This window comes from Pipistrellus hanaki (genome assembly GCF_964339955.1).
Source record: "Pipistrellus hanaki genome assembly, chromosome: X".
Lineage (NCBI taxonomy): Eukaryota > Metazoa > Chordata > Mammalia > Chiroptera > Vespertilionidae > Pipistrellus > Pipistrellus hanaki.
The window spans coordinates 97,826,398-97,854,103 of record NC_140524.1 but is presented as its reverse complement, the minus strand read 5'-3'; the positions used below and the strand labels follow the sequence as shown (position 1 = coordinate 97,854,103).

At 42.7% G+C, this 27,706-nt stretch overlaps 2 protein-coding genes across 2 annotated transcripts; both read right to left on the bottom strand.

The window, feature by feature from the left end:
* Positions 1-3,722: 3,722 nt before the first annotated feature.
* Positions 3,723-4,367, bottom strand: LOC311614899 (claudin-34-like; the record flags this gene model as incomplete). The annotated part of the gene is made up of 1 exon (XM_084869982.1): positions 3,723-4,367. The coding sequence occupies one exon, from the start codon at positions 4,365-4,367 to the stop codon at positions 3,723-3,725; it is 645 nt and encodes a 214-aa protein (XP_084726108.1).
* A 21,818-nt stretch (positions 4,368-26,185) lies between these two features.
* On the bottom strand, positions 26,186-26,662 carry LOC311615612 (SUMO-conjugating enzyme UBC9-like; the record flags this gene model as incomplete). Its single annotated transcript, XM_084870928.1, has 1 exon — positions 26,186-26,662. The coding sequence occupies one exon, from the start codon at positions 26,660-26,662 to the stop codon at positions 26,186-26,188; it is 477 nt and encodes a 158-aa protein (XP_084727054.1).
* Positions 26,663-27,706: the final 1,044 nt, after the last annotated feature.

Below are 27,706 nucleotides of genomic sequence, written 5' to 3'. Positions count from 1 at the left end.
GAACTAAGTCTTTCCCCAGCCCTGAGCATTATGAACCCAGCTTTCTACTTGGACCTCATTCTCCAGCATCCTCTAAGCTGGCTACTCCCTGTCACTGCCTAGACTTCTCCAAGTAAGCTATAGTGCAGCAATGAAGTGTGCCCAGAACTAGGCCTTGGGGGAGGAGATTCTCAGTAAAATTTCCCCAAATGGCTCTTGGCTGGGATTCTGCTGCTACTGGTTCTTGTTCCAGAGGCTTCTCACTTCAGAGGAGAAACTTTGAGGAATTGTGAAGCCAAGCTCTCCATCTAGGCCAGAAACGCCTTTGGCTGAACTACATTAATTTCCATTGTGTCACAATAGAGTCATAATCTCTGTTTAATCCAGTTTGGCTCACGTAGGGGTGTCGAACTCAATCAGAGAAGGGGCCAAAATCTAAAATCCAGCCTAAATCGCGGGCCGAATGGTTTACTGAACAGTCATAAACTGACAATGTCATAAACTGACAGCGGAGTGCAGTGATGACAGCGCGGTGCGGGCCACATTGCAAGGCCTGGCGGGCTGGATTTGGCCCGCGGGCCTTGTGTTTGACACATGTGAGCGTCGACCTACAGACTGAAGGGTCCCGGGTTTAATTCCAGTCAAGGGCATGTACCTTGGTTGCGGGCGCATCCCCAGTGGGGGATGTGCAGGAGGCAGCTGATCGATGTTTCTCTTTCATCAATGTTTCTAACTTTCTATCCCTCTTCCCTTCCTCTCTGTAAAAAAAATCAATAAAAATATTTATTTTTTTTTTAAAAAAAGGATAGGGACAGTAGTTGACATGCTGGAACAAAACGGTGGCCTGCATTGGTATTGGTGGAAAGCGAACGTCAGTTTGCTGGTGCTCTTTCTCTTTAAGTGCGCTGAGCTATTTCTCTTTAAGGTCTCTAGCGAACAATGGTCCCCCATTGCTGGTTGAGCATCACTGATCTGGGCAGGTTCCAGCTGTGCCTGTTAACCACCATGATCCTTTCCATCACTGCCAGGGCATTCTCTGTGGTCCTCCTACATCTAAAGTGCTATCTTCCTGTGAGTTCTGCTCTCTTCCAGTTCTGTAACTTGCAATCCTGGTTGCTCTTCCTTCTCCTGAAGATCCACAGCAGCCAAGATCAAGATTGTCCCCTTTTTAAACTCCAAGCAGAAATATCCACCTCCTCCCATTCTTTGATAGTCCAACCCAGTTATAAGTTGTCTTCACAGCAGCCTTTACACCTCCCTGTAGATTTTTTTTTCCATTCTGAGAATGGTAAAAGGGATGTTTATTTCTTGATGAACTTTTCCTTCAAGCAAATAAGTCAAAAATTAATTTTGTAATCATGTTCTACCTGATTTTCAAAAGGATTGGCTAAGGGAGAGATAAGATACTATAAAGGAAATTCAGTTAAAGGGAACTAAACATCCTTATTTCTTTTCATGGAATATGGAATATGACTTTTCATGAACAATGGCCTCTCATAGGTAATTAGAGGCCACTTAATCTATACTCTCAAATGAAATATTAAATTCTTTCCCAGTCAATTACACCTTTAACACCACCAAGTGCCAGTAGAATGTCTGATGAAAAGAACATCAAACTCAGCTAGTGTGGCTCAGTGGATGAGGGTCAACCCAGAAACTAAGAGGTTCCTGGTTAGGACATATGCCCAGGTTTGGGGCTAGATCTCTAGAAGGGGGCGTGCAGGAAGCAGCCACTGTTGATGTTTCTCTCTCACCAATGTTTCTATTTCTCTCTTCTTTTCTCTCTCTCTCTCTCTCTCAAAACCAATAAAAATGCATTTTAAAAAAAAAGAATATCAAGCTGGACCTCAAAAGATCTGGACTCTGGTCTAAACTAAGTCTGTGTTTGTGGTTTCAGCTTCCTTACCTCTAAAACTCCTTCTAGTGGGGATTGGTAAGGTATGTACACATATAATATCTTAATAAAATAAATAAATAAATAAATCTCCTTCTATCCTTACCAGTCTGCATTGCTTTAAGAAACAAGGAAGAGGAGGAGGAGGAGGGGGAGGAGGAGGAGGAAAAAGAAATGAAGTTAACCTGGCATTACTTAATGACTATGTGCAGTAGTTCTCTTAACTTGGCTTCCCCACTGGAATCATTTAGGCCAGTGGTTCTCAACCTTTCTAATGTTGTAACCCTTTAATACAGTTCCTCATGTTGTGGTGATCCCCAACCATAAAATTATTTCGTTGCTACTTCATCACTGTAATGTTGCTATTGTTAATGAATCTTAATTTAAATATCTGTGTTTTCCGATGGTCTTGGGTGACCCTGCTAGCGGTTCTCAACCTATGGGTCTCGAGGAAATGTCCTTCTTTTAGAGAATGATCTTGAAGTGCATAGGAATGAAGGAACATGACGTCTGGGGTTTGTGTTAAAGTTCTCCGGAGAAAGAAAACTAAAGGAAAAGAAGGGAAGGAAGTAGAGAGAAAGCGAATGTGGCAAAAGCGTGGTAACTGTTGAGTGTGGTCATGGAAGGGGGATTCCTCCCGCTCTGCTGCTTTTGCACATTCGGGGAAGTACATGTGGTGGAGAGGGGTTAGGGCCATGCCCCGGAAGCTCAGGCCGGCTGTTTTTAGTGGGAGTTTGAGAGGGAGCTGTGAGAATCCCAGCCACTCTCATTTCCTCACAGTGGGTGTATAGCATTGATTATCCTATATGATAAAGAGGGAATATGCAAATTGACCATAACTCCACCACAAAGAAGGTGGCACCCACAGTGGAGGCAGGGTTTCTGTACACAAGATGGCTGCGCCCACAGCATAGGCCGAGTTCCCGTAAAGAGCCTTAACGAGCAATCAGCAAGACCTGAGGCTGCGCCCCCATGGGGCTGGATGGGGGCCTCAGGCCATGCCCCCCACCCAGCAGGGCTTCAAGGGGGATCTCAGGCCACATCCCCACCTGGCGAAGCTTAACAGGGAACCTCAGGCCACGCCCCCTACCTGGCCCACACTGGGGGACCTCAGGCCATGACCCCCACTCAGCAGGGCTTCAAGGGGGACCTCAGGCCATGCCCCACATACCGCAGGGCTTCATGGAAGACCTCAGGATGTGCTCCCCATCCTGGCCAGGGCTGGGAGACCTCAGGCCATGTCCGGACCCCAGCACCGGGCCAGGAGGCCTGATGCTGTGTCCCCCCCCCCCCCCCCCCGCCCCATCGCATCCTCCAGGGCTTGACAAAGGTGGGACCATCTGGGTCTGGATCTAGCCCAATGAGAGGGGATGCTGGCTGGGTCTGGGTCTCGCACAATTTTGAGGCTCACGTGGGTGGGCAGGGACTTGACTCTGGGTTCCATGGTGTGCCCCAGACTCTGACAGGAGGAAGATTTTCATATACATTTTACTAATTTTCTTTCATCTCTGACACTTCTATTAATGAGAAAGGGCAAATAGCAATATTAAAATATTTTCTCTAATTAATCCCCTTTTAATGGGCACAAATTTCGTGCACCAGGACATGAGTTTACCCAATAATAATTAAAAACCAGATTCAGTAAGACAGGTGGAAAGTGGTTTCTTTGGAATTTTTTTAATGAAAGTTCCTTAACCAATCAATGAGCCCAATTTGTACAAAGCAGAATACGGCCACTTGCTGCTAAAGATGACCTTCGTCATGGTCATGAGTCCTTGGATCTATTTCATGGTTACTTCGCCCCCATAAACTGCTCATCGTGGATTTGCAAAGCTATGCAACTGGAACTTTACACTTGGAAGATTGGGGATACATTTGGCTGTTGGGGGGGCTGCTGGAAAGAGATGGTAAACAGCCCACTCAACAGCAACAGCAATGCAGCCAGAATCGCCAGATACACGGTGCTGCCCATCTCCTGCCGGTCCGGCCTGTAGGGGATGTGGAAGGAGGGCGGGAAGTGTATGGCCTCTTCATTTATCACGGCGTAGTAGTTACAGAGGACAGCGATGGAGATAAATGCACCAGCTGTGATGCTCAGCATTCCGGAAGTGAAGAACAGGTCGCAGGTGGTGTCCTTCTGAAACTGTGTAGTGTACCCTCTCCGCAGGCCCATGACCATGAGCCCTTTCCCCAGCAGTCCGAGGAAGCTGGCAGCCAGCAGCAGGTGCTGAGTGAGGAGGATATCCAATGGCAGGTAGGTGTCACTGTAGGTGTAGCGGTGACACGCTATGGGTCTGCTCTGGAGGCCATTGGGGTGGTAAGTGCAGACCTTCCACATCCCTACGCAGGCCAGCCCCCAGGGGGGTGCAGGGCTGTTCTCTATATACCATGTGCGCCAATTAGGCAGGCCCATGGAAACCATGGTAAAGATCCATCCCAGCATGTTGAGGGCGAAACTCACTGCCAGGCAATTGGCCTTGTCGAACAAGACCATGGCTATATATCCAGGGGATCTGCAAACCAAGAGAGGGCGTCATGAGGGTGGGACCCATGACCTGGACCTGCCCCCCAGGGGGTGAGCGGTGCTATGTTGGAGAGGGAAATGCCATATTCCAGAATGGAGACACTTGACCCCCATGCTCTGCTGGCGAAGGGTCCTTAGGCAAGATTTATTGAAAGCCTTAAAGTATACAGACTTTCACCCTGGCAGGACAGTTAAGTGGTTAGAGCATCTTCCCAACAGGCCCATGTTGCAGAGCTCAATCCCCGGTCAGGGCACATACAAGAATCAACCAATGAGTGCATCAGTCAGTGGAACTCCAAATCAATGTTTCTCTCTCTCCCTCTCTCTCTATCTCTAAAGTCAATCAAAATATGCACAAACTTTCAAACAGGCAGTTCCACTTCTGGACCTTTCTTGAAAGACACAAATAAGATTGGCTAGAGGCCAGCAGGCGTGGTTGAGCGTTGACCTAAGAACCAAGAGGTCAGGGTTCGATTCCTGATCAGGCACATGCCCCCGATGTGTGGGGCATGCAGGAGGCAGCCAATCCATGATTACCTCTCATCACTGATGTTTCTCTCTCTTCTTCTCACTTTAAAATAAAAAAACACATCTTTTTTACAAGACAAATCTTATATAAAAGGAAGGAAGGAAGGAAGGAAGGAAGGAAGGAAGGAAGGAAGGAAGGAAGGAAGGAAGGAAAGATAGAAGAAGGAAAAAGGAAGGTTAGAAAGATGGCAGGAATGGAAAAAGGAAGAAAGGAAGGCAGGAAGTATAAAAGGAAGAATGGATGGATAAATTGTAGGAAGGAAGGAAGGAAGGAAGGAAGGAAGGAAGGAAGGAAGGAAGGAAGGAAGGAAAAAAAGAAGTTAGAAAGGAATGAAGGAGAGAAGGTAGAAAGGAAAGGAGAGAATGAAGGGAGGAAGGAAGGAGAGCAGGTGGGAAGGAAGGAAGGAAGGAAGGAAGGAAGGAAGGAAGGCAGGCAGGCAGCTAGGGTTTATCTGTCCTGTAAGACCACTGATGACAGTAAACCTGTTCACAGAGCAAATAAAAGGATTAAATAAAGTGACGCCTACCCCCACACCACCCCCAACAAATCTCAGGACTTTCTTAACCAGGGGGGCAATAAAGCACAATTGTTACCCAAGCAATACAAAAAGGCAGAGGAGGACGTCTCAGAGGTACAAATGGTGGCCACTGCCAAGCAGTAACAGATAAAGGAAACCAAACGTTCTCATGTTTCCATGGCACCCAGGGCTGGTCTGCAGGCCTGTGACAATAGTCTTCTTAAAGGGCCAGAGTCAGGGAGCAGGCCTTCAAGAGGTGAAGTATTGCCCTGGATGGTGTGGCTCAGTGGACAGAGCATTGGCCTGGGGACTGAAGGTCCCGGTCTCTATTCTGGTCAAGGGCACATGCCTACGTTGTGAGTTGGATCTCCAGTGTGGGGCATGCAGAAGGCAACCAATCCATGATTCTTTGTCATCATTGATGTTTCTCTCTCTTCCTTTATCTCTAAAATCAAGAAAAACATATTATTTTTAAAAGACAAATCTTATATAAAAGGAAGGAAGGAAGGAAGGAAGGAAGGAAGGAAGGAAGGAAGGAAGGAAGGAAGGAAGAAAGGAAGAATGGATGGAAAGCCGGAAGGAAGGAAAAAAGGAAGCAGTGATGGATGGGAGGAAGGAAGGAAGGAAGGAAGGAAGGAAGGAAGGAAGGAAGGAAGGAAGGAAGGATAGAAAGAAGGAAGGTAGAAGAGAAGGAACAAAGGAAAGAAAGAAAAAAGAAAAGAAAGAAAGGAAGAAAGAAAGAAAGAAAGAAAGAAAGAAAGAAAGAAAGAAAGAAAGAAGAAAGAGAAAGAAAAGAAGGATGGATGTAAGGAAAGAAGGAAAGATAGACAGATGGGAGGAAGGAAGGAGGAAAGGAAGGAAAGAAAGATAGGAAGGAAGGAAGGCAGTAAGGAAGAAGAGAAGGAAGGAAGGAAGGAAGGAAGGAAGGAAGGAAGGAAGGAGAAAGAAAGAGAGAGAGAGAGAGAGAGAGAGAGAGAGAGAGAGAGAGAGAGAGAGAGAGAGAGAGAGAGAGAGAAGAAAAGGATGATGGAAGGAAAGAAGGAAGGATAGATAGATGGCAGGCAAGCAGGAAGGAAGGAAGAGAAAGATGGAAGAAGAATGAAAGGAAATTCAGAAAGATAGCAGGAATTGAAGAAGGAAGAAAAGAAGGCAGAAAGTATGAAAGGAAGGAAGGAAGAATAGATGGATAAATTGTAGGAAGGAAAGAAGGAAGACAAGAAGAAACAAAGCAAGAAAGAAAGGAAAAAGATAAAGTAGAAAGGAAGGAAAGAAGGAAGAAATGAAGAAAGGGAGAAAGAAAGAAAGAAAGAAAGAAAGAAAGAAAGAAAGAAAGAAAGAAAGAAAGAAAGAAAGAAAGAAAGAAAGAAAGAAAGAAAGAAAGAAAGAAAGAAAGAAAGAAAGAAAGAAAGAAAGAAAGAAAGAAAGAGTGATGGAGGGGAGGAAGTAAGGAAGGAAGGATGGATGGAAGGAAGGAAGGAAGGAAGGAAGGAAGGAAGGAAGGAAGGAAGGGGCAGGAGGGAAGGAAAGAAGGAATGAAGGCAGGAAGGTGGCTAGGGTTCATCTCTCCTATGAGACCGTTGATGCCAGTTAACCTGTTCACAGAGCAAATAAAAGGATTAAATAAAGTGACGCCTCCACCCCCACCCCCACCCCCCCCCCCCAGCCCCAAGAAATCTCAGGGCTTTCTTAACCAGGGGAAATAAAGCACAATTGTTACCCAAGCAATACAAAAAGGCAGGAGGAGGACTTCTCAGAGGTACAAATGGTAGCCACTGCCAAGCAGTAACAGATAAAGGAAACCAAACATTCTCATGTTTCCATGGCTCCCAGGGCTGGTCTGCAGGCCTGTGACAGTAGTCTTCTTAAAGGGCCAGAGTCAGGAAGCAGGTCCTCAAGAGGTGAAGTATTGCCCTGGCTGGTGTGGCTCAGTGGATAGAGCATTGGCCTGGGGACTGAAGGTCCCGGTTTCTATTCTGGTCAAGGGCACATGCCAGTGTGGGGCATGCAGAAGGCAGCCAATCCATGATTCTTTGTCATCATTGATGTTTCTCTCTCTTCCTTTATCTCTAAAATCAAGAAAAACATATTTTTTAAAAGACAAATCTTATATAAAAGAAATGAAGGAAGGAAAGATGGATGGAAGGCCGGAAGGAAGGAAAAAAGAAAGGAAGCAGTGATGGATGGGAGGGAGGAAGGAAGGAAGGAAGGAAGGAAGGAAGGAAGGAAGGAAGGAAGGAAGGAAGGAAGGAAAGAAGGGAGGGAGGGAGGGAGGGAGGGAGGGAGGAAGGGAGGGAGGGAGGGAGGGGGGGGAGGGAAAGAAAGAAAGAAAGGAAAGGAGGAAAAGAAAGAAAGCCAAAGCTAAAACTGTGAATGCCTCAAGGTTAAGGCTAAGGATAGCCGGTTGCAAGCAGCCAGCTAGTCTTTATACCAGTGATTCTCAACCTTTCTAATGCTGTGACCCTTTAATACAGTTCCTCTTTTTTTTTTTCTTTTTTTTTTTTTTCTTTTCCAAGGAACTTTATTGGTAAAACAGGTCACAGCACTCAGCCTCGGCTGGTTCTGCCAACACACAAGCTACAAATGCTTGCCTGGCTGCTGAGGGGCGCTCTGCAGTAGCATGTTTGAGAATTGAGTAAAAATCCATATAAAACAAATAGTCAAATAGTTTCCATAGGAACACATAAGTGTGACCCCGTCGCCTAGGCCTTCCACCTTGTTCCATCTGTGTCACCCCACTTACAAAGACATTTCAAACTAGCACTCATTAAGTTAAGTGGTTCCCCCATCCTTAAGTCAAGCTATCAATACATTCGCATAACAGCTACGGAATGGCGTCTACACGTTAACGTGGGCTGACGCGCAGGCTGCTGGGAGCAGCTCCATCCCCCTCAATACAATACAGCTCCTCATGTTGTGGTGACCCCCAACCATAAAATTATTTTTGTTGCTACTTCATAACTGTAATTTTGCTATTGTTATGAATGGTAATATAAATATCTGTGTTTTCCGATGGTCTTAGGAGACCCTGCTAGTGGTTCTCAACCTGTGGGTCACCCATATTTTCTATGGATGCTTTTGTGCTTCAATGGCAAAATTGAATAGTTGTGATGGAGACCATGTGGCCCACAAAGCCTGAAATAGTTACTATCTGGCCCTTTAGAGAAAATGTTTGCTAACTTCTAGCTTAAAATCAACATCAAATTCACCAATTTATAGCTTGGGGAATCCATGGCCTTTCTCTTGAAAAATCAAGGCACTGTTGTTTGTTTGTTTTGCTTTTTATTTATTTTTTTAAAATATATTTTTATTGATTTCAGAGAGGAAGGGAGAGGGAGAGAGAGATAGAAACATCAATGATGAAAGAGAATCATTGACTGGCTGCCTCCTGCATATCCCCTACCTACTAGGGATCAAGCCAGCAACCCCAGCATGTGCCCTTCACTGAAATCAAATCCGGGATCTTTCAGTCCAAAGGCCGATGCTCTATCCACTGAGCCAAACCGACTCGGGCTGATTTGCTCTTTAATATTTTGGACATTCCCACCTACAATCCCCCTGGGCCCTCTCTTACTTCCCATGATTATTTAAGAGACTGGTAATATGTTGGCAACATCACCTATCACAACCCTAAAGATTAGGAGTAATAAATTTTATTCTGATATATGAAGATCTTTAATAGAAAACCATTTAAGGTTGCCTTTGACTGTATTTAATAATTGTTATAGCCCAGCTAGCATGGCTCAGTGGTTGAGCATCGACCTATGAACCAGGAGGTCACAGTTCAATTCCCAGTGAGGGCATATGCCTAGATTGTGGGCTCCATCCCCAGTGTGGAGCATGCAGGAAGCAGCCGATCAATGGTTTTCTCTTATCATTGATGTTTCTATCTCTCTCCTTCTTCCTTCTTCTCTGAAATCAATAAAAAAAATATTTTTAAAAACAATTGTCATATACATGAGATTATTGACCAGAATGAGTGTGCATTTTATAAGTGTTTACTTATATTTCCTATCTGAGCAATCCCACATACTGTGTGCAGCCACACTTCCTACTCCATTCTCTGAACCTGACAGCTACTAAAACCTAAAACTGACAGGCCAGGAGATGACATTTAGCTCAGATGGACTAGAAAGTCCCAAACAAGAAAGTGGCCCCAGCCTCATTTCATGGAACAGCCAGCGGTCATCCTATCCAGCTCAATGGGAGGCTACCACACCAATGGCGAGACAGCAGGCCGACAATATCAACTGTGGCTTACAGCCCACAGCCTCAATGGCCAGCACTAATCAGGTTGAAGGACAAAGAACTCCATCTAATCAAACTAGAATACCTACATCCCCCCAAGCTCCACCCTTTGCAGTTTTGGCACATAAAAGTCAACCCCAAGGACAGCAGAGGCTGAATCTTAAACTTCCTTGTTTGGCTCCATTCCCCCATTCCCTATAATAAACTTCCCTCCTCCTTGTCGCTGCATCCACCTAATTCCTTGAGAAACTCCAATCTTACAAAGATTATAATATATACTAGTGGCTCAGTGCACGGAATCGTGCATTTTGAAAGGAAATTAATTAGAAGAAATATTTTAATATCACTATTCACCCTTTGTCTCTTATAGAAGTATCAACCAAACTCACAATCAACCATGATAGATCAACACATGTGTGCAATTGGTGCCAGCAAGAGCTTTAAATGTGTCATGTTTGTGCAAGTCAAGTTTATTTTTAAATTGCCAGTGTGTGTCATATGTACCTAATGACACATGGTAGTATGGACAGCCAGATGGTCTGTCTGTCAGATGGTAGTATGGACAGCCAGATGGTTGCTTAGCCTCTTATATATATACATAATACATAATATTTGATATACAATGTTTACTATTTCATATATACCATGTTATATGATAGATAAACTATATCTGTAAGACAGATATTGTTGCTGTCACACTGTCTTTTGGGAGTTTTTGGATCCCACCCAACAGGTGTTTCTAAAGCTTATTATCAACAAGATTGTAAGATTGGAGTTGCTCAAGGAATTAGGTGGATGCAGCAAGCCTTGGGAAGTGACCCTGAAAATAAGTGTTTCGCTGAATCTTTAGGCATGAAAAATGTATGGAAAGCCCTGGTCAGGTAACTCAGTTGATTGGAGTGTCATCCTGATACGCCAAGGTGCTGGATTTAATCCCTGGCCAGGGCACATACAGGAATCAACCAATAAATGCATAGATAAGCAGGACAACAAATCTATGTGGGGGTTGTTTTTTTTTCTCTCTCTTCCTCCCTCTCTGTTCCAATAAATAATCTATATATATATAATACCCCAATATGCAAATAGACCAAACGGCAGAACAACCAAACAACCATTTGCTATGTCATGTGCTGACCACCAGGGGGCACACACAGAACATGGCAGGCATCAGCAGCAGGTGGCAAAGCATGGAACATGGCAGGTATCAACCTCAGTGGGATGGTAGAGCAGGTGAGCAGGGGTGCCAAACCAAGGCAAGGCACCGGTTGCTGTCATTGGGGTGAGCCTCTGGTGGTTACTGAAAATTCTTTGCTCCCATGCACCGAGGTCCTGCTGGTATGCTCTCACCTGCTGCTGGCACCAACCACTCTTGCACCTGTTGCCAGTAACAGAGCTGCCACTTGCACCCACTGCCCGCACCCATCACCAGTCCCGATCACTCTATGCCATCTGCATATGTGCCATCAGAGCTACTCCACCTCCCCCTGCTCCTGAGGGGCAATTGGGGCCAACAGCCACCTCTCCCACCCACAGCTGGCTAAAGCCCTGCTCACACCTGCTGCTGGAGCCCAGCACCATCCCTAATCACTCAGCAGGTGTGAGTGGCAGCTGCTGGCCCTGATCACCCCTGAGGGATTCTCCACTTCCCCCTGCTCCTAAGGGGCAATTGAGGCAGCAGCCACAGCTGACACCCACTGCTGGTGCCAGCCCCAATTGCTCTGCACCATCAGCAGGTGTGAGTGGAGCTGACACCATCAGCACGTGGGAGCCGTTGCAGTGGGAGCAGGGCTGCTGGCAGACAGGAGGCTGAGGGTCATGGTGGGAGCGGCTGGTGGGGCATGGAAGATGGGCCGAGACCCACCCCTCTGCCTACCAAAGCCTCACGGCCCACAGTTCCTTTCAAGGTGCACGAATTCATGCACTGAGCCCCTAGTAATAATAATAAAAACATATTTGTAAAGACACTTGTAAGAATATCCACCCTACTTGACTTTCCCTAGATTGTTCCCATATTGCACAGTAATCTGAATCTCTAATATCATTCAGCATGATCTGCTTGAGCATTTACAATTACATGTAATTATTACACATGCATTTCCACCCCAGGTGAATTAAAATTAGTGATATTTTTCTCTTTCGCCTACAGAGTTAAAGCGGGCTTTCTTACAGACTTGTGTTCCATGGGCCGTTAATAAATCCTAGAAATTGCCACAGCTAGAGAAACAGCATCATGCATGGGCCTGCTTCAATCACACACTCGCTCTGGTTCAAATAGCTTGTGGGTTCAGAGGACACAGCACTGAGCTGGGCTGCTGGCAGTCCTCAGAAATTAAGTGTGTAATCAAGCCTCCTGCATGAAAATCGCTTTCGTTTCAGTCAATAAGCCTCTGAAGAAAATAAAATCATTAACCGGAATAGGAAAATCTAAGCAAGCATTTTAATGCATTTACTGTATGCTTTCACCACTAGAAAATTCTTTGATTGAGGAAAAGAAAATCGCTGAGAAGTTACAAAGGCTAAATGATCTTCAGAGCTATTCAACCTTTTATTCTAGTCCTGCTTCCTGGCCCCTCGCATTGTGACCGTCTACATCATTGCTAATTTCTGGAAATCTACTTTAAGCCATCACAAAGGGCTGCTGTGCTTTCAGTGTTGAATGTGGCTTTCGTAATCTAATTGCTTTCAAAAGCAATCTAGCCCTGGTGGATTTGTGGTATACTTCTCTCAGCCAGAATGTTTCATTAACCAGGAGACCCCATTTTCACATGTAGTCTAACACAGGTTAGCACATTAAGTCACAGAAAAAGAACTGTTCTGATTCCATCCCTGAGCAGGGGAGATCAGACCTTATTTTTCATCTATCAGAATGTTCCATGTCCCAGCTAATAATTGTAGAGAGGGGGTTTGAACCCAGCCCATCACCTCTGAGCAGGAAGATGAAGTGGGGGATTTTTCCCTCTCAGAGTGCCCACATCTCAGATAAAGATTCTCAGGGTGATTTGACACTCATCGGACTTGCTCTAAAGCCCACATTATCTATACTTCAAATAATACTGTATATTGTGTTTTAAATGTCCCAAGACTGCTTGCTAATTAAAATAAGGCTAGCTTAAATATTTTAATAAGGCAATTAGTGGCCTAATATTCTCTGTTGGTAAAATCCAAAATTAAACACAGTCATCGTATGATGTAGCAATTCCACTCCTAGATTTATACCCAAAAAGTGAAAACATATGTTCACACAAAAAATTGCAATGTGAGTATACATTGCATTATTATTCACAATAGTCAAACAATGAAAACAATCCAAAAGCCCAACAAGTGTTGCATGGATAAAGAAAATATGGCATTTCCAAGCAATAGAATGTTATTCACCCATAAAAAGCAATGAAAGTCCGATGCATGACACAATATGAACCATGAAAATGCGGACTGAGGCAAAAGCAGGTTTACAGTTTATCCACTCTTGAATACAATAACAAACAAATAAATAATAATACAAGAATGAACTGTGCTTCGCATACTCACAACTATAGACCTAATTGTGAAACACAGAATTTATTCTTTTTTTAAAATTGAATTTATTAGGGTGACATCAGTTAATACAATCACATAGGTTTCAGGTGTACAATCCTATAATACATCACCTGTATGTTGTATTGTGTATTTACCACCCCAAGTGAGTCTCCTTCCATCACCATTTATCCCCCTTTTACCTCATCTACCTCCCCCACCCCCTTTATATCACCATACTGTTGACTGTGTCTATGGGTAGTTTTGTGTGTTTTTTTTAATCCCTTCACCTTTTTAACCCATCAGAGTTTATTCTTGTATTATTGTTTATTAATTATTGTATTCAAAAGTGTATGCAACTGTAGCCATGGCTGGATGGTTCAGTTGGTTGGAGTGTCATCCCTTAAATCAAAAGGTTCTGATTTTGATTACCGGTCAAGGTACATAGCTAGGTTTTGGGTTCCATCCCCAGTCAGAGTACATATGGGAGACAACCTATTAATGTTTCTCTCTTACATTGATTTCTTTCTCTCCACCCATTCCTCTCTCTCTAAAATCAATAAACATATTTTTAAAAAGTGGATACAACTGTAAACCTATTTTTGCCCACCTTGATTATGCTAAATGGAAGAAGCTTGATCCAAAAGACCACATACATATGATTATTTGAAATATTCAGAAAATGTAGATATATAGATGTCAAAAGCATATTAGTGGCTATCAGGAGCTGGGGTGGTGACGGGGGGAATGGGGAGCGACTGCTAATGGGTATAGACTTTTTTTCTCAGGTGATGAAATCTTCTGGGTTAGACTGTAGTAATGATACAGTCCCCGAAAATAAGACATCCTCCGAAAATAAGACCTACTTACAGGTTTCCTTCTGAGTGAAATATAAGGCATCCCCCCGAAAATAAGGCCCCCCCTAGGCTAAACATGAGAGATTTGGTCCACTGATTCTGAAAGAAATGGAGTCACAAGAAATTCACCAGGAAATTCAGGAATTGGATTGTTATGATGATGTTCCAGAAGATGATGACATGATTGTCATTGAATAAATGAGTAAATTCTTGATACTGTAGGATTCACAGTTTGTCTGGTCTGTGTTGACAACTACTGTACTACCGTTCCGTATACAGGTAATAAATTTCCTTTATTTTCATTTAACAATAAATGTGTACCATATTCTTCTTCATGAAAAAATAAGACATCCCCTGAAAATAAGACCTAGCGCATCTTTGGGAGCAAAAATTCATATAAGACACTGTCTTATTTTCGGGGAAACAGGGTAATTGCATAACTTTGTGAATATACTGAAAACCAATGAATTGTAAATTATGAAAAAGATTTATTTTATGGTATATGAATTATAACTCAAATTTAATAAGGGAGGGAAGAAGGAATGGAGGGAAGGAAGGAAGGAAGGAAGGAAGGAAGGAAGGAAGGAAGGAAGGAAGGAAGGAAGGAAGGAAGGAAGGAAAGAAAAGAAGGGAGAAAGGAAACCCTAGGTCTAAGAGAGAATACCCAAACTTGGAATAAGGTGGGGGGAGAGGGCTCCCCAAGGCTGGAATTCAGCTCTCACTGGAGAGGGTGTGGCTACGGGCCATTCATTGACTGAGGAGTTTGCCAGGTTGCCAAGGGCCGGATGTGGTCTCTGAAACACAAGCCAAAAGGTATGGCCAGGAGCTATGGGCCAGGGCTAGCAAGCTGGGGGCCAGCAAATGATAGGAAGAAACTGTCCATCGAGGGCTATTGATGAAATTGGTCAGAAATCTGCTCTTAGAGGTGCTGTTGAATTTGCTGGGTAGCTGTCAAGGGCCCTGGCCAGAGTCTCCAGAAAGCTGCAAGGGTGCCAACCCACAAGGGTGCTTCTGAACTCACGGGGAAGCCAGCAGGGGCATCTATAGAGGGTTATCTTGAACCCACCACAGCTGGGGCACCTGCAAAACTTGCTATGAAGCTGCCTGAAGTGGTGCCGGGACACTGGTGGGGTGAGCTCCACTCAGTCTCATAAGCAAGTCCAATACCACAGGAGCAAAAAGAAGCAGAACGCACCAAAACCAGGAAGAGAAGCCCCTTCCTTCTCCAGTCTCCCCAGCACCCTCCACTGATAAAGCTTAACCTTGTGGCAGCTGGCAATGGAGAGACATCCCAATATCACAATCAGGGCCACAAAGAATGGATTCGAGCTGAGAGACTAGCAGCTTTTTTCATATAAAAAATTTTGTGTTCAAATAAGTTTGGAAAACACTACTTAACACACCACCTGGATAACACACATTACTGTTTCGGTAGAGCTAAGACGTCCTATGCAAAAGAACCCCATTGAGCTCTGCTCAAGTAGCAATCCAAAACCCACTTGATCACAGAGCTCTGTTTCTCCTGATAATTAACACCCCACAGGATACTTGCTGTGGGATGGTGAGGCTCATGAAATAACTGAATAGGAGAGAAGAAATGGTGTTGAGGAGCAATTTGTATGTCTTCACTGAATCCCATGGAGCCCGTCTGCTGTTTCAGAGACTCCTCTGGAAGCAAACGCACACAAATGGAGTCATCTGGCTGGGCTCCTTCGTGGCATTTCCATCACTTTATTTACTGCACACAAACCATAAGCTCTGTAGACACCATGGAAATACAGTTTATTTAGGTAACTAAAAATATCCCCCAAATGGCAGTTGGCCATTGCTGCATTTCCCAATTCCTCCTACTTGCCCAGTTTTTGCTTTAAATTTCTCTTTGATAGTACAATGGAAGGAGGATGGGCCTGGTGGGCAAGTCTCAGTGGTTGAGCATAGACCTATGAACCAGAAGGTCACAGTTCAATTCCTGGTCAGGGCGCATGCCGGGGTTGCAAGCTTGATCCCCCGTGTAGGGTGTGCTGGAGGCAGTCTATCAAAGATTCTCTCTCATCATTGATGTTTCTATCTCTCTCTCCCTCTCCCTCCCTTTATATTATATATAAAATATATTTTATAAAAGAAAGAGGGTGGGACTTAAAAGCTAGAATTTATGGTATTTGGGTCAGGGGCTTTGGAATGCCATAATCCTGTCTGGCCACTCATCCATTTCCTTTTGGGAGTTCCTGAGGAAAGTAGAAGCACAAAAAAATAATGGATAAGACTCAAAACAAAAAGAGATAAACCAAAGAACTTATATGCTTATATGCATAGCCTATAGACACGGGCAATAGGGTAGTAAAGATCAGGAGGATTAAGATCTCTAAAATCTATTCTGTTGCAACTATACTGTTTGCATTTACTCCCATATTCATTCAGTCAACATACATTATCAAGCACTTACTATGTACCAGGCAATGTTCTAGATCCTGAAGATATAGCAGCAAGACAGACGAAAATCTCTGCCCTCGTGGGACTTTCGTACTAGTGAAGAGCAACAAACAGCAATGCATAGAATGTTAGGTACTAATAAGAGCTAAGGAGGTCAAGAAAGCAGTCACTTAGATCAATCAGACTTCACTTCTGGCTCTCAAAACAGCGCTGGTCAGTCTCCTTCCATGTGGTGATTCTGAGATAAGTTCCTTCCATCTCCCGGCTCCACCTTCCCAGGGTGGCAGAGTTCTCTGAGGATGCCCAGCAGACGTGTAGAGTGAGGGAGAAGACAGCACACCTGCTTCTCAATCACATCCACCCAAAAGTAGCACACATCCTTCCCATTCACAAACAGTGACAATAAAATGTTGCATGGCTCCACCGTGGTGCAAAGCAACCTGGGAAATATAACCCCAACAGTAGCTCTATGCTACAAAGGGGAGCAGAACCTTTGGAAGGCAGCATTTTTTCTCTCTGCTACAGTCGCACTGATCTATCCCAGCTTTCCGCCTCTCTACTTCAGGGGCCAGACTTCAGCCCAGGTGAAGTCACTCCAAGGGGGGAAAATGGCTCCCATCTTGATATCTCAAATCTCATCTCAAGAAATTCAATCCTTTATCAGAGCCATTTCCCTATTTCTTAACACCTTGCCAAAAGGGCATTCACCTGCGGTGGTGACATATGGAGTTCTCCCTCAATCCCTAGAGAAGCTTATCAGATTTCCTTTTTCATCCCATGAGACAGAAATACCAGCCTAGCTAGTAACTCTCTGAGTCTTAATCAGAGGAAGGAAAGAAGGCAGGCTTCGCATGTGCCAATAACCATTCACAGCTTTGCTGAGAGTAAGTGCCTGGGTTCTCCATCACAAACCGTAAATTATCCAGGCATCGTCCCAACTGTTTATCCACAGCTCCTCTCCCCAAGTCAAGGGAACACTTTACAAATGCATATTAGATGCACACGGTCCTCCAAGAGAAAAGCACAGCCCCAGTTAATTGCGCGAGCAGTTAATGTCAGGAATAATCACTGAGACGAGAGTGGCTCATTAAAGCAAGTCGGGGAGAAGGGAGTCTATTTAAAAAGCTAAATGGGGTTCTGAAAGGCAGGCCCTGAAAAGAATGATTTCTGGGCTGATTTTCTTTTCATGCAAAGATCTACTCTTTCTTTCCACTCCCCATGATTATTTTCTACAAATTGCATTACATGGGTCCCTTGGGAAACACAGGTACAAGCTTTATTTTCACTTCCTGTGAAAATGACTTCCAAGGGGCTGAATTATAAATTTTTTTAACATTCTTTAAACATTCATATGTTCTGGAGGCAATAGATGCAAATGCAGAGACACGTTGGGTTGGCTGACAGTTTCAGAGTGTCTGACAGCAACCTGTAACCTTTCATGTTAAAGAAATGTGTTCACCCTGAACCATTTACCAACTTCCCCTTGGAAAGGCAAGTCATCCTCCTATGTCCATGAAAGGGAATTAATTTGTTAACCCACAAGAATGAATAAAAACAGCCTAGGTTTTTATTAGCGATCGCATCTGCTCCCATTCTGCCTCTGAAAGCAAACGTGTAAAATGTCAGTACGCAGACAGAATGCTACAGCCATTTTAACTCAGGAGACACTAAAATGCATGCTGGTCTTGGCGTGTCTGTCTCTGACATTAAAACCAGACACTGCGTGAACACAATACTCTCATCCCAACTTCTTGAAGTCATTTGAGGGCTCCTTGTTGTAGACCAGCCTGCAGCTTGGTCAGTGTTATCATTGGCAAAGGCTTCAGGAGAGGGTATCTCTAAACAATGAGGCTGGTTTCTTTAGGTGGCTCTGATAGAGGCAGAAATAGGATATTGGAAAGCAACTATAACTGTAAGAAATATTCATCATGCTCTGTTTACCGTGATTGATTTGTTCTGATTAAAGAAGGCACATGAAAATACACACTTGGTGTCAAAACAAGCCAGAGGAAAATCATTGGGGAGGAGGGGGGGATGAAAAAGGATCCCAAGTCAAATTTCTAGAAAATATCCCTTTATTAACTTTTGGTCGAGAATATGTTTGTATATTTTCAGAAAACAACTCCGAGACCATCTGGATTCCTGTAACAGAGAGGAATAGACAGAAGTGCTCCAGCCATGAAGAGAAACAGTTCAGAGATGGAAGACGCTGAGGACACCTCGCCATACCAGCAGACAGCAGCTGCGTGTCACTGAAAGATGCCCAGGACCAAACCAGAGACGGTCGGACATGCATCACCACCATTTGTCAACCAACCAGATCTGAAATATCATGGCTGTTATGTACACATAAGGAACTGTTTGACATTGAAATTGGGACTCAAAAGAACTGTTGGCCCAAAAAGGAACTCACTACGGACTGATTCATTTGCCTCTCAGCCTAACCATTACGGCTTGTCTCAGTTTCGGTTCTTACAAGGGTATTTCTTGGATCACATGATCTCACACATCTAGAGGAAATAATGAACAACATAAACTGATGGACAAAAACAGGCCCAGAGAAAGAGAAGCAGCGATCAGACTCTCAAACCTCAGAGGGAAAGTAGGGGAGGGTGGGGGTAAGGGGGAGAGATCAACCAAAGGACTTGTGTGCATGCATATGGGCCTAGCAGTGGCCATGGACAACAGGGAGGTGGGGGCAAATGTGGGGAGGGACTTGGGATGAGAATGGGGGGATGAGGACAATTATGTGATACCACAATCAATAAAATTTAAATAAAGAAAAAGAAAAAAAAGAAAGAAAAAATAAATGAATAAATAAATAAAATAAAAAAATAAAGAAGGCACATGCTAACCTGGCTGGCAGTTACACACACAGGACCTGGAAGCTCACGTGGAAATGCAGCCCATTCTCCCCATTTGGAGCTGCCTAATATCATGGAAAGATGAACCAAAACCAGAATCGCCAGCCCTTTGAAGACCCCAGTCCTTTTGCATGTCACTAAGCCCTTTGAAGATCCCCAGCCCTCTGCTTATCTGGTAACTGCCCATTTGGCATACTCTTTGGCTTCTTCCCCATGTAATCTTTGTCCTTCTGCCCAGCTGACTTATTGTGGGGTGCAGAGCAGATTTTTGTGGATGACCTGCTGCTCTCCAGTACTACTGGCAGTGTTGGAATAAATGCTCATATATGATTCAATCCTGTCTCTGCTTAATTGGCTCAAGTAGTGACAGAAAGTCCCGTTACAGCTCCAGAACCAACTTTAAAAGTGGACTCATTTTCTAGGGCTGCTATAGCTAAGTACCACCAACTTGATGGCTTTAAACAACAAAAATGTATTCACGTGACAGTGACAGCCAAGAGCAGAAGAGCCACCCAGTTCACCAGCCCAGTGTGAGCTATAGATTAGATTGTTGTCTAAAACCAAGGCTTCGTGCCTATTTGTCATGCAGCACTATTGGGGCAAGAGATAGCTGATACAAAGTCCTAGCTTTTGTTTCTGTTCTTAGCCGGGGTATATTCAGAAAGCCAAAGACAGCTTCTTCTTGTAGTGTTTTCTCTATATCCCTGAAAGGATTCGAATGTGTGGGTAAACTCCCTTGGCATCTTTCATTATTAGACCACCTGAATCATGAATATATCAAAAGGCTGAGGAAAGTGTATGCCTGTTAAAGATACTTACTGGTAGCATAGCATGGTTTCATTTATGCAAAAAAAAATAATAATAATAACAAAATATGCACGAAAAAGAACCTCAAAGGTTACATACTAAAACTCCAAAAAGGTTATTTTTTCCCCCTAAGAAACTATGTGGGATTATAGGTTAATGGTCTTCTTTTGCTAGTCCATATCTGGTTTCCTGAAATGAACATGAATTTGTAATTTTAAAAATAGAGAAGTAGAAACTAAAAAAAATACTGCAAAATATTAAAAGAAAAAAACAAATACTTACATTTATTTTCAGAGGTTGAGCAGGTTATTTATTATCATTTGTGGTTTAAGTCAATTATGCAAACTATTGGGTAAAATTAATTAACTGAAATTTAAAAAGCAGAGATCAAGGAAATTTTTTTTAAAATAGACAAAATTACTTGCAGATATATAAATAGTTGCCAGATGCACCTAAATTAGTAATGCTAAAAAAAAAAAAAGGACTGGGTTTGAGCATTTTCTAGTCAATTGTTGCCTAGAGCACAGTCAATGAATGTTTTCTATACAAGGCCTGGTAGTAAATATTTGAGGCTTTTTGAGCCAGACTGTCTATTATAAATACTCTGCCACTGTAGCACAAAAATGGCCATAGACTATATATACATGAGTGGGCAGGAGTGTGTACCAATAAAACTTTATTTATAAAAGCATATAGCAAGCCAGATTTGGCCCATAGCCATAGTTTGCCTACTTCTGATTTAGACAAATTGCTACCATAGCAATAATAGCTAACGGTCATGTTGACAATAACTTATATTTATATCAGAGTGATGTACAATTCTCTGCACCAGGCAGGCCATGTCCACTTTGCCTGCTGTTAAATCTTTTTTTCTCCTTTACCAGTATGTCTCAGCTTCCTCTTCTAAGGAACCTGAGACTGCTTACTTTAGAAGGACATTCTAATCACCTGTTTACTCATCTTTCTCCTCCATTATACTAAGAGCAAGATTATCTTTTCATCTTGTGGAGAACCTGATCATAATAGATGCTCAATAAATAAATGTGAAGTGATTATTCAGCAAAACACAATCATGTAAGAAAATAAGAATACAAGTCATAGACTTGGTGAAAATAGTTGCAAAGATTTATCTGATAAAGGAGTGTTATTCTAAATATACAAAAAAAAAAAAAAAAAAAACTCCTTAAAATGATTAACATGCCAAAACCGGTTTGGCTCAGTGGATAGAACGTCAGTCTGCGAACTGAAGGTTCGATTCCGGTCAAGGGCTTGTATATTGATTGTGAGCACATCCCCAGTGGGGGGTGTGTAGGAGGCAGCTGGTCAATGTTTCTCTCTCATCGATGTTTCTAGCTCTCTATCCCTCTCTGTAACAAATCAATAAAAATATTTTTTTAAATAATAATAAAATAAAAAATAAGATGAATAACACTGTGAGAATAAACATGTCATCTTTTCTGTCAAGAACAGTTTAGACTGCCGCCATTTTGGACTGTGTGACTTGGCAGCTGCCATGTGGGCCACATGGCTTGCAGCTCCTCTGGGGGACACCATCTTGAAACAGCAAAGGCCAACCCCTCCCTTTGAATTAGCCAATCACGAAAGACTGTGTGCCTGAGCTCCAATCAAGAGTGAGGACAGGTCATGTGCGTATAAGGGGTTATAAACCTAAGCAGCCCTGCTGCTTGGTGTGCACACAGTTCCAGATCATGTCTGTGCACCCTTCTACTAGAAGTAAATATGTTTGCCTGGCAGTCTGGCTCCTGAGTGTTTTCTATTCTACCAGAACCCCTGACTTGGGGGGCTCACCTTATGGCCTTATTTCTAACAACACGATTAAAAATTATGCAAAAAAAATCTGAAGAGACACCTTACCAAAGAAGATAAACAGATGGCAAATAAGCATATGAAAAAGATGCTCCGTATCATTTGTGATCAGGAAAATGCAAATTAAAATAACAATGAAGTACCATCACATACTTATTCAAAAGGCCAATTTCCAAAACACCTACAACACCAAATGCTGATGAGGATGTGAAGCAATAGGAACTCTCATTCATTGCTGGTGGGAATGCAAGATGGTACAGTCACTTTGGAAGACAGTTCGGCAGTTTCTTACAAAACTAGACTTAATCTCCATACAATCTGGATGTACCACAGTTTATCATTCACTTACTGAAGGACATCTTAGTTGCTTCTAAGTTTTGGCAACTATGAATAAGACTTCTATAAATATTTGTATGCAGGTTTGTGTGTAGACATAAGTTTTCAAGTAAATTAGGTAGATTCCAAGGAGTGCAATTTCTGGATTGTATGGAGAATATACAAAGATGCTCTTAGGAAAAATTGTCAAAAACTTGTAAGGGGACATAGATTACTGAATATCACCCTGGCCAGTGTGGTTCAATAGGTTGGAGTGTTGTTCCAGTGTACTCAAATACGGGACTCAAACAATTGATATTCTCTCTCACATTGATGTTTCTCTCTCTCTCCCTCTCTCTCTCTCTCTCTCTCTCTCTCTCTCTCTCTCTCTCTCTCTCTCTCTCTCTCTTTTTCTTTCTACCTTCCCATCAAATCAATGAACTGATCCTTGGGTGAGAGTTAAAAAAAAAAATTTACTGAATGTCTTTCCAGTAGAGTGCTGGGTATTTTCCAATGGAATCTTCCAGGTGTTATGCCCAGATTTTGTGACCCCCCGAAGACCACCAGGGAGCTGAGTCCAATGCAAAAGCAAAAGAGTCTTTTTATTTTGAGCTAGCCCGAGCTCACACCCCACATACCGTCGCAGCAGCAAAGTGGAGAAAGAGAGCAGGTTTCTCTAGAACAAAGGATTTATAGGGGTGGTGAGGTCACTGCTTTGGCTGACCCTGATTGGTTGGGTGAAGGCTAGGGTCCAGTTACATAGTGACATAGTGATAAAAAATGGAAGACACAGTACAAAATGGAGTCAGGAGTTAACCCTGTCCTACCCTCTCACAGGATTATCTAATTTTATAAGGGTACATGCACCTTTGTCATTCCACCATTAGGCTGTTTTACAACTCTATAAATGTAGCCCGTTAAGTTGTAGAAAACTGTCAGAAGTGCAAATAATTGCTACCAATTGAAATGCAAATTAATTTTACCTGGTAGAAACATAAATTTCTGCCCTGTAGAAAGGATGACCTCAAACATTACATTTTATTGCCATATAGGTCAGCACTGTCATATATACATATATCAAGCCACATATATAATTTTATATTTTCTAATAGCATATTTAAAAAGGCAAAAAGTTTAGCAGATTAAATTCATTTTAATAATATATTTTATTTAACTCGATATACCCAAAATATCATATTAATAAGTAACCAATTTTTAAAATTTTACTTTTATTCTTTTTTGGTATACTAAGTTTTCAAAATCCAGTATTTTACATTTGCAACACGTCTCCTACTAGCCATATTTCAGGTGCTCAATGACCACAAATGGTTAATGGCTACCATATTAGATGGTGCAGCTATGGTTTTTTTTCTCTCTGCACAGGTCTGGATGGTTCCACTATGGTCCCCATGCCACTCTGTGCTAAACCTCTTATGGCATTAACCCTAGATATTTCTTCAGCACCCATTTTGTACCTGGCAGCTTGCTACTTACTAGAGCAGGTATAAAAACTGTGTAATGAACCCTGGTCAGTGTGGCTCAGTTGGTTGGACATCCTTCCATTCACCAAAATGTTGCCAGTTTGATTCCCAGTAAGAGCATATGCCCGGATTGTGGGTTCAATCCCCAGCAGGGGGACTGCAGGAGGCAGCTGATATATGATTCGCTCTCACATTGATGTTTCTTTCTCTCCTTCCTTCCTCTCTCTAAAAAAAAAAAAAAAAAAAAAAAAAAAAATCAATAAACTATTATTTAAAATAAATAAATAAATAACCCAGTCATATTTGTAAATAAATAATAAATTTAAATTAAATTTAAATTAAAACTGTGTAATGAATGTCCCTTACCCTCAAACAGTGAGATAAGACATATGATCATTAAAAAATTAAAAGACATTGTATAAATGAAATCTTCAACTTAGTAATAATAGAGAAACAAAATAAGTCAATATAGATAGGCATAGTCAAGGAGGAGGATACTTGGTAGGGAAGAAAGGAGTCAAGGATATTCAAGGCTTAATAAACAGGATGAGAAAGGAAAGTGGTAAATTAGCGCTTAGACAAATTAGACAAACAGGAAGTTACTCGCCTGATGTTATCAAAGACTATTGGGTTCAAATCATTGTTTTCTTAATGTCTGGATGCTCTTTGTTGGAAAACTAAAATGACTTTAGAATGAAAGTAGATCTTATATGTTACATGTTGTATTCTCTCAACTCTATTTTAAAAATGCATTAAAATATAGGAAGGATTATTTTTATTGTAGTTAATTTCCAGTTTTATACCACTATGATCTGAGAAGATGCTTGATATGATTTCTATCTTCTTGAATTTGAAGAGACTTTGCCTATGTCCCAAAATGTGGTCTATCTTTGAGAACGTCCCATGTGCACTTGAGAAGAATGTATATTCTGTGGCTTTGGGTGGTATGTTCTGAAGATGTCGATTAATTCCATCTGGTCTAGCGAGTCATTTAGGATTGATATTTCTTTGCTGATTTTTTGTTTAGATGATTTGTCAAAGGGTGACAGTGGGGTATTAAAATCTCCTACTATGATTGTATTGCTATTAATCTCTCCCTTAATGTCCTCCAGCACAAGCAGACTGTCAAATTACAGCCGGGAGGGTAGGAAGATCTGGGGGAGATAGGAGATCAACCGAAGGACTTGTATACATGCATATAAGTACAACCAATGGACACAAAACTCTGGGGAGGGAAAGTATTTAAGGGAGGGGGGCAATGTTAAAATATGTCCACAGATAATAATTTAATTAAAAATTTTTTTTAAAAAAAAACATCAATGAGCTGCCTCCTGCATACCCCCTACTGGGGATATGCCCGCAACCAAGGTATATGCCCTTGACAAGAATCGAACCTGGGACCCTTCATTCCGCAGGCAGATGCTCTATTCATTGAGCCAAACTGGTTAGGGCTCTCTGTAATTTTTTTTTTTAATGGGAGGCAACAAACATGTATTTGAGATCAATAATGGCTATTGTGGAAGAACTGATTCAGACACTAGCCCAAATAATGCTCCTATTAGAAGGCAAAAACAATGGGTGGGTATTTATGATAAAGGAAAAACACACACAATTAAATCAATGGAAGGAAGGCATTTTTATTGGAACAAATAACATAACATAGTGATGCTAATTCTAAAGAATATTTAATTTTTAGTTTGGTTGCCATCAGTCCAGTAGTCACAATTCCACTTGTATGTTACCTTTGCAAACAGATCTTGTGCGGAGGCTGGGGTGTCCAATGATGCTTTAGGTCCAGTCTAAACGTTGTTACAACTTGTTTTAACATTACAAGGCAGTAATGTTAAGGCAGTTCCTCTGTCATGGCAGCTCTGGTTCCATTTTATTTTATTTTATTTTTATAAAAACAGTTCATTTATTCTAAACAGCAACACAGACAAAACGCCATATAAACACAAAGGAAGTGATGCGAAAACAAGAGGCTGGCTGACTTTGGATCTGAGGCTTATAGCAACACAACCGGGTTCTGCGGAGAGAAGGACAGAGGTCAAGGGAAGGGGACAGGCCGATGTCCTGTTCTTCCAGCCGCCGGAGGGGAGTGCGGCTCTGACAGGGGAAGCACGCCGCACCTGCGAGCAAAGGGAACTAGCTCCTCAGGGGCTCAGTGAAGTATAACAGTTTATCAGTTTACAGCAGTTGGAATACTGACATTAAATATTAAATATTAAAATGAAATAAATAGTTAAAATACAATATTAAAATAACAGCAAGTTTTACATAACAACATAGAAAAGACGGAAGGAAGAGACCCTGTATGAAACACTGGGCATCAGCAGGTAGAGAAGTTGGAAACTAGTTCTTGCCAACAGATCCCTTCCTTTCGATGTTGCCGCGGGTCGCTGCTTATGAGAGTGCAAACTCCTTGGCTTGTGCTCGAACCCTTCTCTCATATTCCGCTCTGTTCTCGTCGTAAAGTATGGAGGCCTCTGCTTGAGCCGGATCTGCAGTGTTTGGTTCATCCAGAAGGAGCTGTATTCCCAGTAAGATCTGCCTGATGCTGATGCCGGGCCGCCAGTCCTGGAGTTCGTTGAGGATGGACAGGCACACGACACCCGAAAGGAACACGTTGGGGTGGAAGAGCGGCGGCACAAACTGGCACTGGGGCGGTGAGAACGGGTAGCCCTCCCGGAAGCGCATGCGCAGTTTGTACAGGCCTCCCTCCCAGGGGGTCCCGCTCTTCCCCGGGATGGCGCAATCCCACTCCATGAGGTTCAGCGTGCCGTCGGGGTTTTTGGTGGGGACGGCGACAAAACCAAATGGGCGGTTTCTTCTCCAAGCTTTCCTCTCCAGGGCGAGTCTGGTGAGGGCGGCCCCCGACATAGTCCAAGTCCTCGGGCGGCCGCGGCCTGGCGAGCGAGGGTGACCAAGCAACAACGGCGATGGACGCGGCGGTCACTTCTGGTCACTTCCGGTCACTTCCGGTCACTCCCAGCTTCACTTCCGGCTTCACTTCCTTTGTCTTGGGACTTCCCTCCCGAGCCCGCTCCGGGCAGCCCCAGCGCTCCAAGAGCTCTGGTTCCATTTTAATGTGGCTTTATTTATTTATTATTTACATATACAAAAGAAAACTTATCCCCAGCTTTTTTACTTGAGTGAATAAACTATGTTTACACTTCTATATAATAATCTTATATAATAAAGAGGTAATATCCAAATAAAAAAAAAATACAGGAAGGAAACCCTCAGAAATGGCTCCCAGGTAACTGGATTCATTATAGTGGGGTCATCCTGCTTTTTTGAATTTTGTAAAAAAAACAACAATCATTTAATACGTTTATAAGTTAAAAATATACATACTGTTTTTAATACGTAAAGAAGTTGGATTTGTCTGATGGCTCCAAGAAATGCTGAAATGAGATTGGACAAATACATATGTCTAACCACTCCAGTATGATCTCTTGATGTTTTAACAACTAGAACAAAAGTCTGGGGCTTTTCAAGTATTCCAGAACCATGGGCTATCGGACTGGTAAACTATGGAATAAGCTTTCATTCATTTTCCATGAATTTTGTCTTGCAACTATGAGAAGAGGTAAGTATTGCTCGAGTTAATCAGTGGCCACCTAGGGTTGATTTTAATTTTGGGAAAGCAGCTTCTAAAGATGACTGCCTCGTTATTAAATAAAGTTCACAGCTTAAGGTTTTGACAAGTAAAATTAATCAACTGCCCAAGGCGGTTCTTTTGATCACTCATCCTCTGCTGGCCACGCAGCTGTTGGGAACTTGAAACGCAGCTTTCATCTTTGACCTTTGTCTTTATGATTTAGTTCATAGAGCAAACTGTTGTCATATTTTCCAGTTAACTTGACCAAGCAGCCCTTGAGGGAGGATTGGATCCTTTACTTTCGCTTTGACCACCCTACC